This window comes from Mustela putorius, unplaced genomic scaffold (assembly GCF_011764305.1).
Source record: "Mustela putorius furo isolate JIRA1106 unplaced genomic scaffold, ASM1176430v1.1 tig00003896_pilon_pilon_pilon, whole genome shotgun sequence".
In the NCBI taxonomy this organism is placed as follows: domain Eukaryota; kingdom Metazoa; phylum Chordata; class Mammalia; order Carnivora; family Mustelidae; genus Mustela; species Mustela putorius.
Window position 1 is genome coordinate 6,653,757 of NW_025422045.1, and position 14,026 is coordinate 6,667,782.

The 14,026-nt window shown below is 49.5% G+C and overlaps 1 protein-coding gene across 5 annotated transcripts in view; it reads left to right on the plus strand.

Annotated features, from left to right (window-relative positions):
- The window catches only part of TLN2 (talin 2), a 423,915-nt gene extending 412,973 nt beyond the window's left edge, over window positions 1-10,942 (plus strand). For 4 of the 5 annotated variants that reach the window (XM_004758776.3, XM_045067453.1, XM_045067451.1 and 1 more), the window contains 4 exons: window positions 1,472-1,534; window positions 1,626-1,808; window positions 4,846-4,971; window positions 6,935-10,942. In XM_004758776.3, coding sequence (XP_004758833.1) covers window positions 1,472-1,534; window positions 1,626-1,808; window positions 4,846-4,971; window positions 6,935-7,063 — 501 coding nt within the window. In that variant the 3' untranslated portion in view covers window positions 7,064-10,942. Of the gene's footprint in view, window positions 1-1,471; window positions 1,535-1,625; window positions 1,809-4,845; window positions 4,972-6,934 lie in introns of those variants that run through there. The other variant, XR_006602771.1, reaches the window with a different exon arrangement.
- Window positions 10,943-14,026: the final 3,084 nt, after the last annotated feature.

The window sequence follows — 14,026 nt, forward strand, 5'->3', positions numbered from 1 at the left end:
TCCAAACTGCATCTTGTGGAGAGCCTCTCAGATCCGGAGGCACTACAGAAATCCTGTCAGGCTGTGGGTTTGGGGAGTCTGGTCACCGTAATTGTCAAATACTTCTGTTTGATATTAAAAGGCTTTTGCCGTCCATGTACAAGTAGACAAATACGATTGTGCCTTGACCTCACAACTTGTAATACGGACAGGAAGTTATGTCCAACCAGTGGCCATCCATCTTCCTCCACGAAGTCTCCTGTGGGCTAAAGTTTGTCCCAGTCCAACCCGCATACCACGGCTCCTCTTTCTAAGCCATTGTGTGCTGTATTGTTTGCTATTATATATATAATATATATAATGTGTGTATGTTTGTTATTATATATATAACATATCTATGTTTGTCTCTCCACTGGCATGCAGTCTGCCCCTTCATGCTTCTCCCTTATGTCCTGTAGATGCAGCAGAGGGCTGACCTCACCTAAGTACTTATTGACCAATCAGTATGTAAAGACTAAAAATGAATCATTGAGAAGAATATCCTACCTAAAAATTCCAGTACCTTGATAAAGGGCCAACTGTGAGCCAAATTGCTAGGTTCTAAGAGAACCTAACTTGCTTATACATTTGTTGAATATATTCAGGCATTTAGAATTTGGTAAAGGTGGTTCCACAGGACTAGGGTGAACTATAGGCTTATAGACAGGACCTTGGGGTTTTACCTGATGTTCACGGAGCCTTGGTATGGCGCCTAATAATTGACAGATCCCTAATTCCATATTCAAATTGAGGTACTCCCTCTGACCTCTCCAGGCACCTCCCACCCTGTAAAGGTTTTCCCTCCCAAAGCTCTTCCCTCTGCATCTGGACAGAAAATGTTCCACTTGTTGATGTAATTTCTAAATAGAAACGGAGATCATCTTAACGTCCAGCTTCCTACTTCTCTCCTGACCCCTGACAAAATAGTCTGTATTTCCTTAAGGCAAGGGTCTGCCATCAACTGCACTAAAGGAAAGGCACCAGCTACTTCCCCCACCCCACCCCCCGCCCCCATCACCTGCCAGAAAGTCACAGCGTGGCTTTAGGGTCAGCGATCAGGAGAGATGTAAGTTTCTCTTGGCCCTTGAAAGAAGAGGCCTCCATGGCTCCTATGTTTGAAATGGAGAAAGGTCAGCAGAGGAAAGAAGCGTAGGAGGACAGCCCTGATCCCTCATTCCTGAGCAGCTGGCCCAGAAACGCTCTACCTAGCAACAAAATGGTGGCCATTCTGAGTGTTTCTGAAGAAGACCCCGGGGCCCAGAGGGACCCCTGCCAGGATGTGCAGGAACAGACTTGGAGGGACAGAAATGGTGTCCCATTCTCATGCTGTTGGTGCTGTGTGTCTGATGAGATGTTTTCCTCTCTAGTTCCAGAGTGAGGTAGAGTCTGAGAGGCTGCAGGTCCCTCTGCACCTCTCAGCGCTCATTACAGATTTCTACCCTCCACTCTCTAGGTGGGCTCCATCCCTGCCAATGCTGCCGATGATGGACAGTGGTCCCAGGGGCTGATTTCTGCCGTGAGTCACCTTTTCCTTCCTTCCCGTTTGCTTTTTGGATCCCCGGAGGGAGGTTTGGGCCTTGGGTCACTTCTCTACTGACTGTCCCCAGGCCCGGATGGTGGCAGCTGCAACCAGCAGTCTCTGTGAGGCGGCCAATGCCTCCGTTCAGGGGCATGCCAGTGAGGAGAAGCTCATCTCATCTGCCAAGCAGGTCGCTGCTTCTACGGCTCAGCTGCTTGTGGCCTGCAAGGTGAAGGCCGACCAGGACTCAGAGGCCATGAGGCGGCTACAGGTAATGGTCACTGATGCTGGTGGGAAAATACTCCTGTTGGAGCGGGTAAGTGTCTCCAAAGGGGACAGTCTCACTTCCTTGGCATGACCCACCAGGCCTTCCATCAGCAACTCTGTCCCACGTTTCTCATTTTCTACCCAGTACAGCCATGCATCCTACACCTGCCCCAGCAAACTGACATTCTCCATGTGTGCCTCTGGTCTCATGCCTTGGGGCCCTCGCTCACCCAGAATGTCCTGGCCCTCGCCACCAGCCCCACCTGGTGATCTCCTGCTTGTTCTTTGTGACTCATCTCCAGAGTCACCTCTTCTGGGAAGCCCTCCCTGACTGCTGTGTGTTGAGCAGTTGTTCCCTCCTCTCTCCTGCCAGAGTACTTGGCCAGACCGCTTTTATGGCTCCTGTCACTGGGGACCACCACGTTTATTTTTAGAAGCCTTTGACAAGGCCATGAATTTCTTAGGTGCAGGTACTGCGTCTTTATCTGCACATCTCTCACACCTGAGGCGGCACCTATTTCAGTAGGGGCCCTCATGCCCTGTTTATGAAAGAAAGGAGGAAAAGGACTGAGAAATTTCTAGAAGACTGTGGCTGAGGTTTCCCAGAGCCCAGAGAATGTGCTCATGATGAAAGTTATAATCGAATCCCTCCCAGTGCATATGAGTTTTCCTGATTTTTTTTTTCTTTAAGATTCCATTTATTTATTTGACAGAGATCATAAGTAGGCAGAGAGGCGGCAGAGAGAGAGAGGGAGAAGCAGGCTCCCCGCTGAGCAGAGAGCCCGAAGCGGGGCTTGATCCCAGGACCCTGGGATCATGACCTGAGCCGAAGGCAGAGGCTTAACCCACTGAGCCACCCAGGCGCCCCTTTCCTGATTGTTTTAATTACAGAAGTGTTTTAAACACAGAGAAGGAAATGTTTGGATAAAAAAAAAAATCACAGAGGCTCAACCTCTTCACATGTCAAATGTTACCATTTTTTTTCTTCCTGTTTCTATGTCTATACAAAATAACTGTCTGCTTGTCATCACAGCAAGAGACATTCTGCTTTTTTTTCACGTAACGTTTTATCATACATAGCTTTTTATTTGAAGAAAAGGCTTCATAATTTCTATATGTAAAGCTAACTGGTCCATGCTCCATGAGTCTCATTTTTGATGATTGCATGATACTACATCACCTGACTTTGCCACAATTTCCTTATACTGTGGACATTTTGTTTCCAATTTTCTAGATTTCCTAGATATTAGAAGTGTTAGAATGCAGACTATCTCTATGGATGAAAAAAAATTTTATATGTCATGAATAAAATCATAAATGGCAGAAATGTTTGGACAATTTCACTGACATTGGGGACTCTCATTTCATTTTGAAAGTCCCGAAGTGTGTTTCTGATGCTCGGTCCTCCTGAGTCTCCCTCACCCACCTCCCTTACCATAATTCAACTCCTGGGATAAACCCCGGGGGGAAATGGGTAGTTACATGTCGGTGAATGTGTGGCTTGGGGACTTGAGGAACACTTCTGGGGAAAACATCCTGAGTTAAGGGAGACCTGGGTTCAGGTCCTGCCTCTGCCATGTATTAAGTTCATGATCTTAACACAGATCACTCATCTCTCTGGGCCTTTATCCGCCTCAGCCGTGGAATAAGGATAGAGATGCCCACACTGGCTCTTATGAAGGTCAAGAGATGTGAACATACTTATGTGAGTCTCGAGGACTTACACGGGCAAAGCACGGTAGCTCTCCTTGTCATCGTTACCGCTGTAACTGGGTGCTGCAGTGTCACCTCTGAGCCCCTTGCTGTGACCCAGAGATTCTCCGGGACCACCCTGATCTGTGTCCGAATCCCCGCTCTGTAACATACTAGCTGCAGGGTCTCGGAGAAATAACTCAATCCATTTGCTGTATCAGGTAACTACAACGGTGACCTCTGACCTCATAAAGCTATTTTGAGAATGAACTTGTCATATATTAATTGGCATTCCCTTCCCTTCTAGTGCAAGCCCTCATGGTCTCCATGGGTCACTTTAAATCACCCACCACTCAACTTTCTGATGGCTCATCCCCGTGCACAAGTCCTTGACTCTGAGGGGGACTGGGCAAGGATTATGGGAGGCTTAATGAAGCCTGGACCACCATTAAAAGAAAATTTCAAACCTCAGGGGGCAGAGGACAAGTCCCCAGAGCCATGCTTCATGCTCATTAAGAATAAGCCATTGTGGGCTGTAGCTCTTATGAAAGATCTAGACTTCACATTGGAAAGCTTTTCTTTACCCGTCTCTAACAATGGCCTGGAGCCCCGCTGTGCCTCTAAAAACATACCTGTCTTTGGGGGCCCTAGTTACTGTGGAGCTCCCAGCACCCCCGTGCAGGGTGAGGCTGTGCTTTCCTAGCCTTCATTCCCTCAAGAAGCATTCAGTGGGTGCCAGCCCTGGGCACCCATTGTGCCAGCCGCTAGGGAGGCAAAGACAAAAGACATGGCCTCTGTCCCTGAGTTACTCACTGTCCAAGAGGGAGAGGGGTACAGGTGTGGGAGAGGCCACACAGAAGCATGCACAGAGCACTCTGGGAGCGCTGTGGGGAGCTGTGGGTAAGACCACAGCAGACAGAGAAAGTTCTATCTATGTGAGGCAAGACTTTGCGTTTGTCTTAATTGGTTGGGGCAGAGGGAGGTAGTGTTCTAGACCAAGGAGATGAGCCCTGGGCATGCTTCTGTTAACACACATTTCACACTGGTACAGTCATCTGTTTTCATAAGTAAAATCCCCCCTCAGAAATCTGTGTTCCTTGGGAGACAGGAACTGGATCTCATTTCTCTGTGAATGACCTAAGGTTAGGTAGGTGCCAGTGTTGGTGAAATCGGTGGACGGCTAGACAGACATATGGATCCTAACAACAGAGAAATTCTGTATTATCATTGGATGATAGGAAGATAAATTGATTCAGAGTTCCATGAACTATACTTTCATGTCTGTTCTTGCTGAATCCAAATTGGCTGTTTCTAATGATATAATATATGTTTTTTTCCTCCCTCTCCAGGCAGCAGGAAATGCTGTGAAAAGAGCCTCAGATAATCTTGTTCGTGCAGCCCAGAAGGCAGCATTTGGCAAAGCTGATGATGATGATGTTGTAGTGAAAACAAAGTTTGTAGGGGGCATTGCTCAGGTTTGTGATTAAATCCAGACGTGTTTACTCCAGAGATGGGCATGGTATTCTAACAGAGATACAAAACACCAATAGCTTAAACAGGATGGAGATATTTCTCCTTTGTGAAACAGTCTGGGTGTAAGCAGTCTATCAATGGTGTGCTGATTCCTTTGTATCTGAGGCCCAGGCTCCATCTGCCTTATTACCCCACCATCCCTGAGATGTTGCCTTGGCCAGTTGGCCCAACATGGGTCAGTAACCACCCTTGCTTCCTCTCACGTGCCATTGGTCAGGCCTTAGTCACATGCCCAACCAACCCAGCTGCAAAAGATACTGGGAAATGTAGTATTCTTTCTTGAGGAGCCCTGTGCCCAGCCCAGATCAGGGATTCTGTTATAGAAAAGGGGAAGAAGAGAAGTTGGAAGACAATAGTATTATCATTTAAATAAAAGGATGGATTTGGAGCTACTACCCCACTCCAGGTAGTTGGCTCTACAGAGAGAATGAATGGTAACCCCATAACAGAACTTATATAAGGATAAACGGGCCTCTGGCCTATAAGGATTACATTCTTGAGCATAGTAGTGAGGAACATTAAGGAAATTAAGCCTGTAGTTTGGGGTATGTGTTAATATAAATCCATTATACAAGAATGGTTTTCTTTGTTTGCTGGAGGGGAAGGGGGGGCGGGAGAGATGGCGTGGCTGAGTGATGGACATTGGGGAGGGTATGTGCTAAAAAAAGAACGGTTTCCTTTTTTTAAGATTTATTTTTTAAGATTTTATTTATTTATTTATTTAACAGAGAGAGAGCACAAGTAGAGGGAGTGGCAGGCAGAGAGAGAGGCGGAAGCAGGCTCCTGCTGAATAGGGAGCCCGATGCGGGACTCGATTCCAGGATGCTGGGATCATGACCTGAGCCAAAGGCAGATGCCTAACTGACTGAGCCATCCAGGCACCCCTTTTTAAGATTTTTATTTATTTATTTTTGTGAGAGAGTGAGAGTGAGCACCAGTTTGGGGGAAGGGCAGAGGGAGAAGCAGTCTCCACGCCGAGCAGGGAACCTGATGCAGAACTTGATTCCAGGACCCTGAGATCATGACCCAAGATGAAGGCGAATGGTTAACCAGCTGAGCCACCCAGGTGCCCAAGATTGGTTTTCTTATCATACCAGGAAGTTACTCACCCCCATGCCTTCCTTAGCCCTCTTGAACCATTCCCTAGGTTTCGAAATATACTGGATGCATTTCTTTCAGAATCTCTTCCTTGATACACTAGTTCCTTGAGGAGTTCCACAAAGAAGGGTCGCTGATCAAATAAGTGTGGGAAATCCTGCCCTCTTCACCTCCAGCTTAGACTATCACAGTGATCATGAGCCTAGGAAGGGCTCCCAAAGGGCCCACAAGAAGGAAATCTATCCACTTTCTTGAACACAAACTTAGCTTTCTTCACCTGATATCTATTAACCAATATTCCTAAGATCAAATCTTAGAAGCATGAAACAAATATATGAACACTGTCACATGGTTAAGAACTCCAGCTTTAGCTTCAGGAACACTTGGCCAGGTCCTGCTCCACCAACTGGGTGTTCAGGGATGTGGACCCACGTCTCTCAGCTTCAGTTTCCTCATTGGAAAAATGGGACCCTTGATAGGGACGACTTCACCGTGTTGCCGGGAAGACGATAGAATATTCCACATAAAGTGCTTTACACCGGCACCTGGTACATAGTAGGGGTGCAGTAGATGTGTGCTATTAAATCAGTGGCCAGGAGTCAGCTTATTTTCGTGGGTCATTGGTCTCAAAACCCAGAATATGGCCCAGAAGCTGGTCTCCAGAGCTAAGATACTTACTTACTCCCGCTGTCTTGCTGTGTCATCCTAAAGCGGAGGCTGTGAGAGCTCATGGGACAGGCAGTGGAGTTGGGGAGGGTGACTTCCTGGAAGGCTTTAGATCCATCCAGCTTGTTGCTTTCCTTCTAGATCATTGCCGCTCAGGAGGAAATGTTGAAAAAAGAACGCGAACTGGAAGAAGCAAGGAAAAAACTGGCCCAGATCCGCCAACAACAGTATAAATTCCTACCCACTGAGCTGAGGGAGGATGAAGGATAAGGCCAGAACCAAGATGGCATGCCCCAGGGGAGAGCCCTGCAAGAACTGGACAGACAGTGTTCCTGAGAGGCTGGGCACTTACCTGGAAACTGCCTGCCTCCCCCTGGGGCCAACCCAGAGCCACGTGCTCATTCTCACGTCTCTGTCCTGTAGGGCACCGGCTGCATGATCGTCATGTCACACGGTACAGTGTCCCACCCACAGCTCCTTCGCCACCTCCCCTCATGTCTCACCGTATCTCAGGAGAGAGGGACACACATTTCGTGAACTGTTACCAAAAAAGAGAAGTCAGTATTATGTCGTTCTCAGACACTTTTGCTTTTTGTCAGTCCTTCTCTAGGCCCCACTCCTGGGCCTTCTGTGAAATCTTAAGAGGAAAAAAAAGAATGGCTTGGGGGAAAATCACTGATGTCCTAGATGTTATTCTCCCTATCAGGAGAAGATGGAAGTTGGAGCTGGACACGGTAAATAAAAGCCAGAAATGTAAACCAGTGTGGACTCCAGGAGGTCAACTCAGGTCCTTCTGTGTCTCAAGCACTGGCTCCCCCAGAGGGTGGAGAATTCCTGCTCCCATTTGCACGCTTTCTTGCCTCAGTGTGTAAGCTCCTTGTACAATCTAGACCCGTCTTGTATTCTGTGGCCCAGAAAATCGAACGATTTTTTTTTTCCTCCGTAATCCAAAGGTCAGGAGTACAGGGGACTGCCAGGGCTTGGTGAGCGGGGGCTGTAATAAAACGTGTGGGCTCCTTCCTCTGCAGAGCTGTTTCCGTTCGTACAAGTCTGCCCACACAAACCCGCCGCCTCCAGGTGACAGTCCTCCAAAGCATTCGAGGTGGGGATTCAGCTAGAATAAAGCCATTCTGTGCTGACTCCCCCTTCCCGGTCCTCCATTGGCTTCTCTGCTTTCCCAAAATGGTTAGATTTCAGGATTGCAAGGCATCTCTTTCAAAATCCGTCGCCTGTCCTACAACCCAAAGTGGACCTTTTTTCTGTGTCTCAGTGTGCTTAAACTCTGGATGCATCCTACAATCCATGTGAACCTTTAACAAGACAGTTGTGCTGACCAGTGCATCTTACAAGTAAAAGCATGTGGTATTTCCAGAGTCTGTCTTCTGGATGCCACCCTTGAGGATTTTGCTCCCCACCCCCTTCTCTCTTTTTTGTTCTCCTTTCAGAGCCCTTTCCTTAAAAGGGCATTGTAAGACCTTGAATTTACCTTTCATCTGAGCCTTTAATCAAGACAGTACATGAAGGACAGATAGCTTGTGTAATAGATCCTAATGCCAGGTAGCAAGTGTTTTTGAGAGAATTCTTGAGAGGAAGACAGTGGGGGTGGAGGCGCCTGAGGGGAAGACAGTGGGATGGAGGCACTTGCTTTTTGAAGACAGCCATTCTCCACTGCCCTATAGTAACATGGTGCCCCATCTCCTCCACAGTATGGCTTCTGGATTCCACCCAGGGTAAAAGTGGGTGCTCTAACATGGGCCTGCTTTAGTAGACTCTAGCCCATGTCATAGTTGTAAATTTTAATGAAACTTGTGACCATGTCCCATATATATGAGAGACTTCCGAGTGCTACACAGAGAATTTCTTTTCCAGACAAGTAGGAAGTTAGAGGAAATACAGTGCAAATAACAAGCAAGTGGAGAGAGGATATAGGGCACTGGGGGAGATGGAGGCCCCAGCTCTGAAGAGGAGGGAGCAGCAGAGCCCTGGCCTCTCGGAGAATCTAGCACACTCTGGGATTTCCCTGAATATAGCTAGTACAACCCTTCATCCCTCCCCTGGGCTGCAGCCCTGCACCCCTCAGAATGAAAGCTGAGGGACCCATGGACAAGGGGTGGGGGTCTCCCCAAGAGACATTCCACGGGCAGACACAGGGTGCTTTTGGAGGCCATTCTCAAACCGGAAGGTTCAGAGTCAAGGTGTGTTAATGGCCTTGTGTAGCAGGACCTGGGAAGCCCCTCCATGGCCCACCCTCACCATATTTCCTTCCAGACTCTGTATGTGCTTCTCCCCTGTCCATGTCCCATGTCACTTCCTGGCATCCCAGGAGCCAGGCGGGGATGGGCAGTGAGTTCTCTCTACCCCGGAGTTGTTGAAAATCTCTATGCTTTTGACACATAAAGTCCTCTGGAGACAGGCCAGTGGAGACAGGCCTGTCCTTGACAACTTGAGAGAACAGGCGTGGATCGAAATTTATTTTTATAGGACCTGTATGCATAAGCACCTGTCTCAAGGGTTCTGCTGCTAGGAGCTTGGAGAAACTGGTTCCTGGTATCGCCAGGCGCGGTGTGGGTTTTTTCCTTGTCCACATTGCATACGTGTATGTGAATGGCCTCACAGCTGCCTTGCTCTTTTCCCATTTCATCAAATGGTTGAAAGACTGTGTTATTTCATAGGCATGTGACCCCCAAATGGCATGAAGGAGGCATCTGGCTCTTCAGAAGGAGGTAATGCAGATAGGAGTTGCGTATGGGGTGCAAGCTTTCATTTAGGGGCATCTAACAAGAGGATGGTTTCAAGGTAAAAATTGTCCCAGCCTGGAGCATAGAATTGCTTCTCTTCCTGTCAAGGGACAGGAGGTGAGTGCCCCAGGAGGGGAACTGACACTGGGCTTCAAAACCTCCAGCTGAGCTTCGTGTTCAGAAATTTCTATCTCGGAAGGTCAAAAAAGGAACCAGAACTGACCTCAGAACCGCTCAGTGATGTGGGAGTTTGGATTTTGCTTGGTGCTGTGTTTCAGAAGGCTCTGGGTAAGGATGCTTGAAGCCGCATTCAGTTAAGGACCCTTGCTCAAACTCTGCCGGTGTCCCAGCAGGTGTGGCAGGGTGAGCAGTACCACGAGGCCTGGGCAGCTGTGCAGTCAGGTGTCCTGGACCCTCTGGCCACCCAGAAGAGCCACCTGAACCACAGCAAATGCTTTATTGCGGAAAACTCTTCGGGCTTCTCAGAGGCGTTCCCTTTGTGTTTTCTGGGTGTTTCATCAGTCCGTGAGTTTCTTGTAACCAAAGCCCATTCCTCATTTATCCATGTATAAATACCAAAATTCACCATGCCCCAGGAGAGTGAACCCCACCACCAAAGCCATCCCTGGGTCAAAGGGAACCAGGCTGAAGGGACAGGTATTCGCCTCCTCAGTGGCGAACCCCTACATCTCCCCCAGCTCTGAGGTTCTGGACTGTGGCAGGGCCTCTGGGGGTTCTGGCCTTGAAGCCCCAGCACAGACTATGAGCATGTTCAGTTCTCGGACCCCTGGAGAAGGTGTCCCCTCTGCCAGTCAAGGGAGTAGCCACCTCTGAGACTCCGAGGGGAACCAAGAAGTTGGGGGCAAACGTTCCCTTCAGGTGAAGAAGCGAGCATTCAGAAACTCGAAGAGTTTATCAGCTGTTCTAGGGATTCGGGACCAAATCCCCAAGGTCTCTTCTGGGTGTTGGCCTCAGAAGGTGGCCTCAGGGGGAAGGTATCTTCCCCCATAAGGTCCCCAAGTCCCTGAGACTACTGTTCCATCTCCCTGAGCATCTGCTTGCTGTTGATGGTCATTAGGAACAGGCACGTGACAGAGCTTCTGTTGAAAAAAAGAAAAAAACAAAACAAAACGATGGAGAGCCATTTCTTTTCTGGAAAAGAGATTGGGATCTGGCCTTCCTCCCAGCCCTCCAATAAGCCACCACGTCTCAGTCACCCTGTCAGCGTCGACACCTCCTGGTTCCACAGAGCACGAGGCTGGGTTTCCCTCAGCCACCTTCTTACCTGGCTGCAAAATCTCGAAGCAAACAGGAAAGTTAAGCTCTGCCCTGTGTCCTAATGTCTTTATTGATCTGGTCGCATAAATTATTTTTTTTTAATTCACCAGAAATAAACTTTTAAAGGAATGAACCTGTGTGAGAGTCTCCTGGGAATGGGGGACAGGTGGGGGAGGGGGAGCAGAATGTGTTCTTATCCTGGGAGAGAAACTCCACAACACCGTGCTTACCTGCCGTTTGTTAGAGGAAACGTGTGTGCACACGTGACAGAGGCAAAGCCACAGGGACCTTGGGCTCCATATAGCTTTGCTGACTCCAGAGAAAATTCAGAGAAATAGGCCGTGCGTAGCAAGATGCGTGATTTTCCTCTGAAAGAAGCAGGCCTCCTGGACCATCAGCCTGGGGCTTGCTGACCATGGGTGTTACCTCACTGGAAGGTTGCGCAGCTAAATACAGGGTCAGTATATATGTTGCTCTCCTGCCCTGACAGGGACCTGACCCCGGGAGATCAGCCTCCCCTTTAACAGCCAGCGCAGAGATGCACTTTTTCCTTTCTGGAGGGAGGCCATCTAGGCTGTCTGGTCAGGGTCCTTGTTTGGTGGGAAGCCAGACTCAGAAAAGTCCAGGCATTTTGAATCTGCAAGAGGGCCATACCAAAGAATCACCATGGCAACAGAGAGTGTCCCTGGTCTGTGTCACAACTAAGAGGATTATTTGCCCTCTTAAAATGGGGGTGTAGGATCTGTAAGCAAATCGGTGATTTTTTTTTTCTATCTTTGAGTTGACAAAGATGGGGATGGGAGGGATGGTAGATGATGGCCAGACAATGGTACAGTCCAGGAGGGAGGGAGGGAGCACACAGGAGCTCCCAGGAGTGCTGGGGCTGAGCACACAGATACAGTAAGGCATGGGAGTGGCCAGTGAGCTCCTTGCTCCGTGCAGCTCAATCAGATTGACCCAAGCCGGGGACCTTGGATAAGGTTGCAAACACTTGAGCCAGGACCCTGAGCAAAGAGGGCAGAGCCCTGGAGTTGGGACAAGGCTTCATGAGGAATGGATGTGGCCTATAATGAATAGGAGTAGAGGAGTTTTCCTGGCAGAGAAGAGGCCAGAGCTGGCATTTGGGGCACTAGGGGCCACCCCGTGCAGAGACCTGCTGTATGCAGGGTGGGCAACGTAGGGGAACAGGGAGGAAGTCAGTGCGGTCAGGGCTTGGGGTGAATGGCACAGAGAGGAGGGTGGCCAGGAGCATGAGGGGCTCTGTGTCAGGCTGGAGCACTTAGAATTGTTATCAGATAAATCACTTTGCAGGAAGATCAGAAGAGAGATCCTGACCCCTGAGAATTCAGGATCAAAGTGTGGAGATGCGCTAAGGGAAGTCAGCAACCGGGGAGCGGATCAGGGCCCAGGCAACTCTGCCAGGAAAGCTCAGAGCAAAGGGAGAGGATGTGAGCTGAACCTCTCCAGTAGGAGATGCCACTGTAAGAGGCACTGCTGCCGGGAGTCGGGGCAGCTTAAATTTATCAGAGAATGGATGTGTCCCCTCTAGATAGCCAGTGCTTTCTGTACACTCACCACTTGCCAGGAGCCGACCTTTGTTACACCATGGGATCCCCACCCCATCCATGTAAAGCAGGACACGTAGGCACTCATATTATTTTAGAGATGATAAGGCTGAGGCACAGAGAGGTTAGGTAACTTAGCCAAGGCCACACAGCTAGCCACAACTGGGATCTCCCAGCCACTGTGTTAAGATCGCACAGCTAGTGAGTGGCAAAGGGGAGGCTCAAACTCCAGATTGTTTCCAGAGTTCGTGTATTTAACCAACAGTATGTGGAGAACCTATATAAACCTGGAAGATTGCCTAGAAATTAGGCAGGCAGAGGTAGGGAGAAGGAGAAGGGGTGACCAGATAGAATGCAGGGGCACATGGCAGAGCCTGGGACATGCTAGAGGGGCTGCTGGGCCATGGGGACAGGGACGATGAGGAGGGTGGGTACTGTGGGAGAGGATGGTAAGTCCTGAGGTATTTGGAGGGGGCAATCCCAGGGGTTCCTGAGTGAGTGCCTAACGGCTTGTTCTGTAACACGCAGGTAACTAAGTACCAGCTGTGGCTTTATTTCCACCTGGTGTGTCCAGAATCCTGGTCTGGGGTCTTTTCCTCTCAAATGACAGCTCTCTGTTGAGTGGAAAACCCCAGTGCTCAAGAGTGATTCATGCTGCGGAGAAATGTGACTGGAGGTTTTCATTTGAACTTCTCTGCCCTGGACAGGATGTGATTGCAGCAGTTTTGCTAAGTGAACCCCCTAGAGGAGGAGCCCCCCCAGCCACCCACCCCCCCACCATGCTGGCTGGCCTGGAGGTGCCCTGTGGGGCTGGCACTGAGAAGGGCAGGAATGGCCTCCCCACACTTGCGGCCATGAGTTGCTTCCTGCCTGCTTGGGTCTCTCTCTGCTCTCGGTCTTACTTTTAGAAAGAGAAGTTTGATTCTGTTGAGCCCAGAACCAAATGTTGAAAACGGGTTTTTCCTGCTCAACCCCGAGTCTTTAGGCACCCAGAGTGAGAAGGGGTTCCGATTGTGTTCTCAGCACCCTGATATTACAGGGGGAGCAGGAAGGGTGCAGCGGATGGTCTCTGGGCATGAGGGAAGGTGGAAGACAAGAAAAGGCACAGTCCTTCCAGAGGTCAGACCTTCCTGGGGAAGGCGGTCTCCTTGGAGGGAGTCGATACCCTTGGGAGGAAGGCTGAGAGGCCAGCAGGGCTCTGGGGTGGGGGGATAGGAAGCCGTTTGGGGTGGGGGGAGCGAGGGATAAGAAAGCAGAACATGAAGGGCCTAAGGATGCAGGAGAGGCAGGGGGGTGGAGAGGGGGAACCATGAAGAGGGCTGACACTGAAGGGTAAGTAGAGGCAGAGGTCTCAGGGACACACTTCTGCCCCTTACCCTCAGGGGCTGTTCCTAAGGAGGAAGGCCCTTTGCCTCATGGGCCTTGGTTGGTTATGAGTCCTGGCTGGTTTTGACCACAGGGGGCAGTGTGGTTCCATGGGACACTAACGGAGCTTTCTCGTTTTCCCTGAGGGAAAACGGGCATTTCTCAGGCAAATGCATTTAAGAAACCTAGTGTTCAACAAGTGAGCACCTTAAGAATTGTCTTTGAGGTGTCTCAGGGTAAGTCAGATACGCATGTACATCGGGTATCTCTGAAGGAGCATGATATAT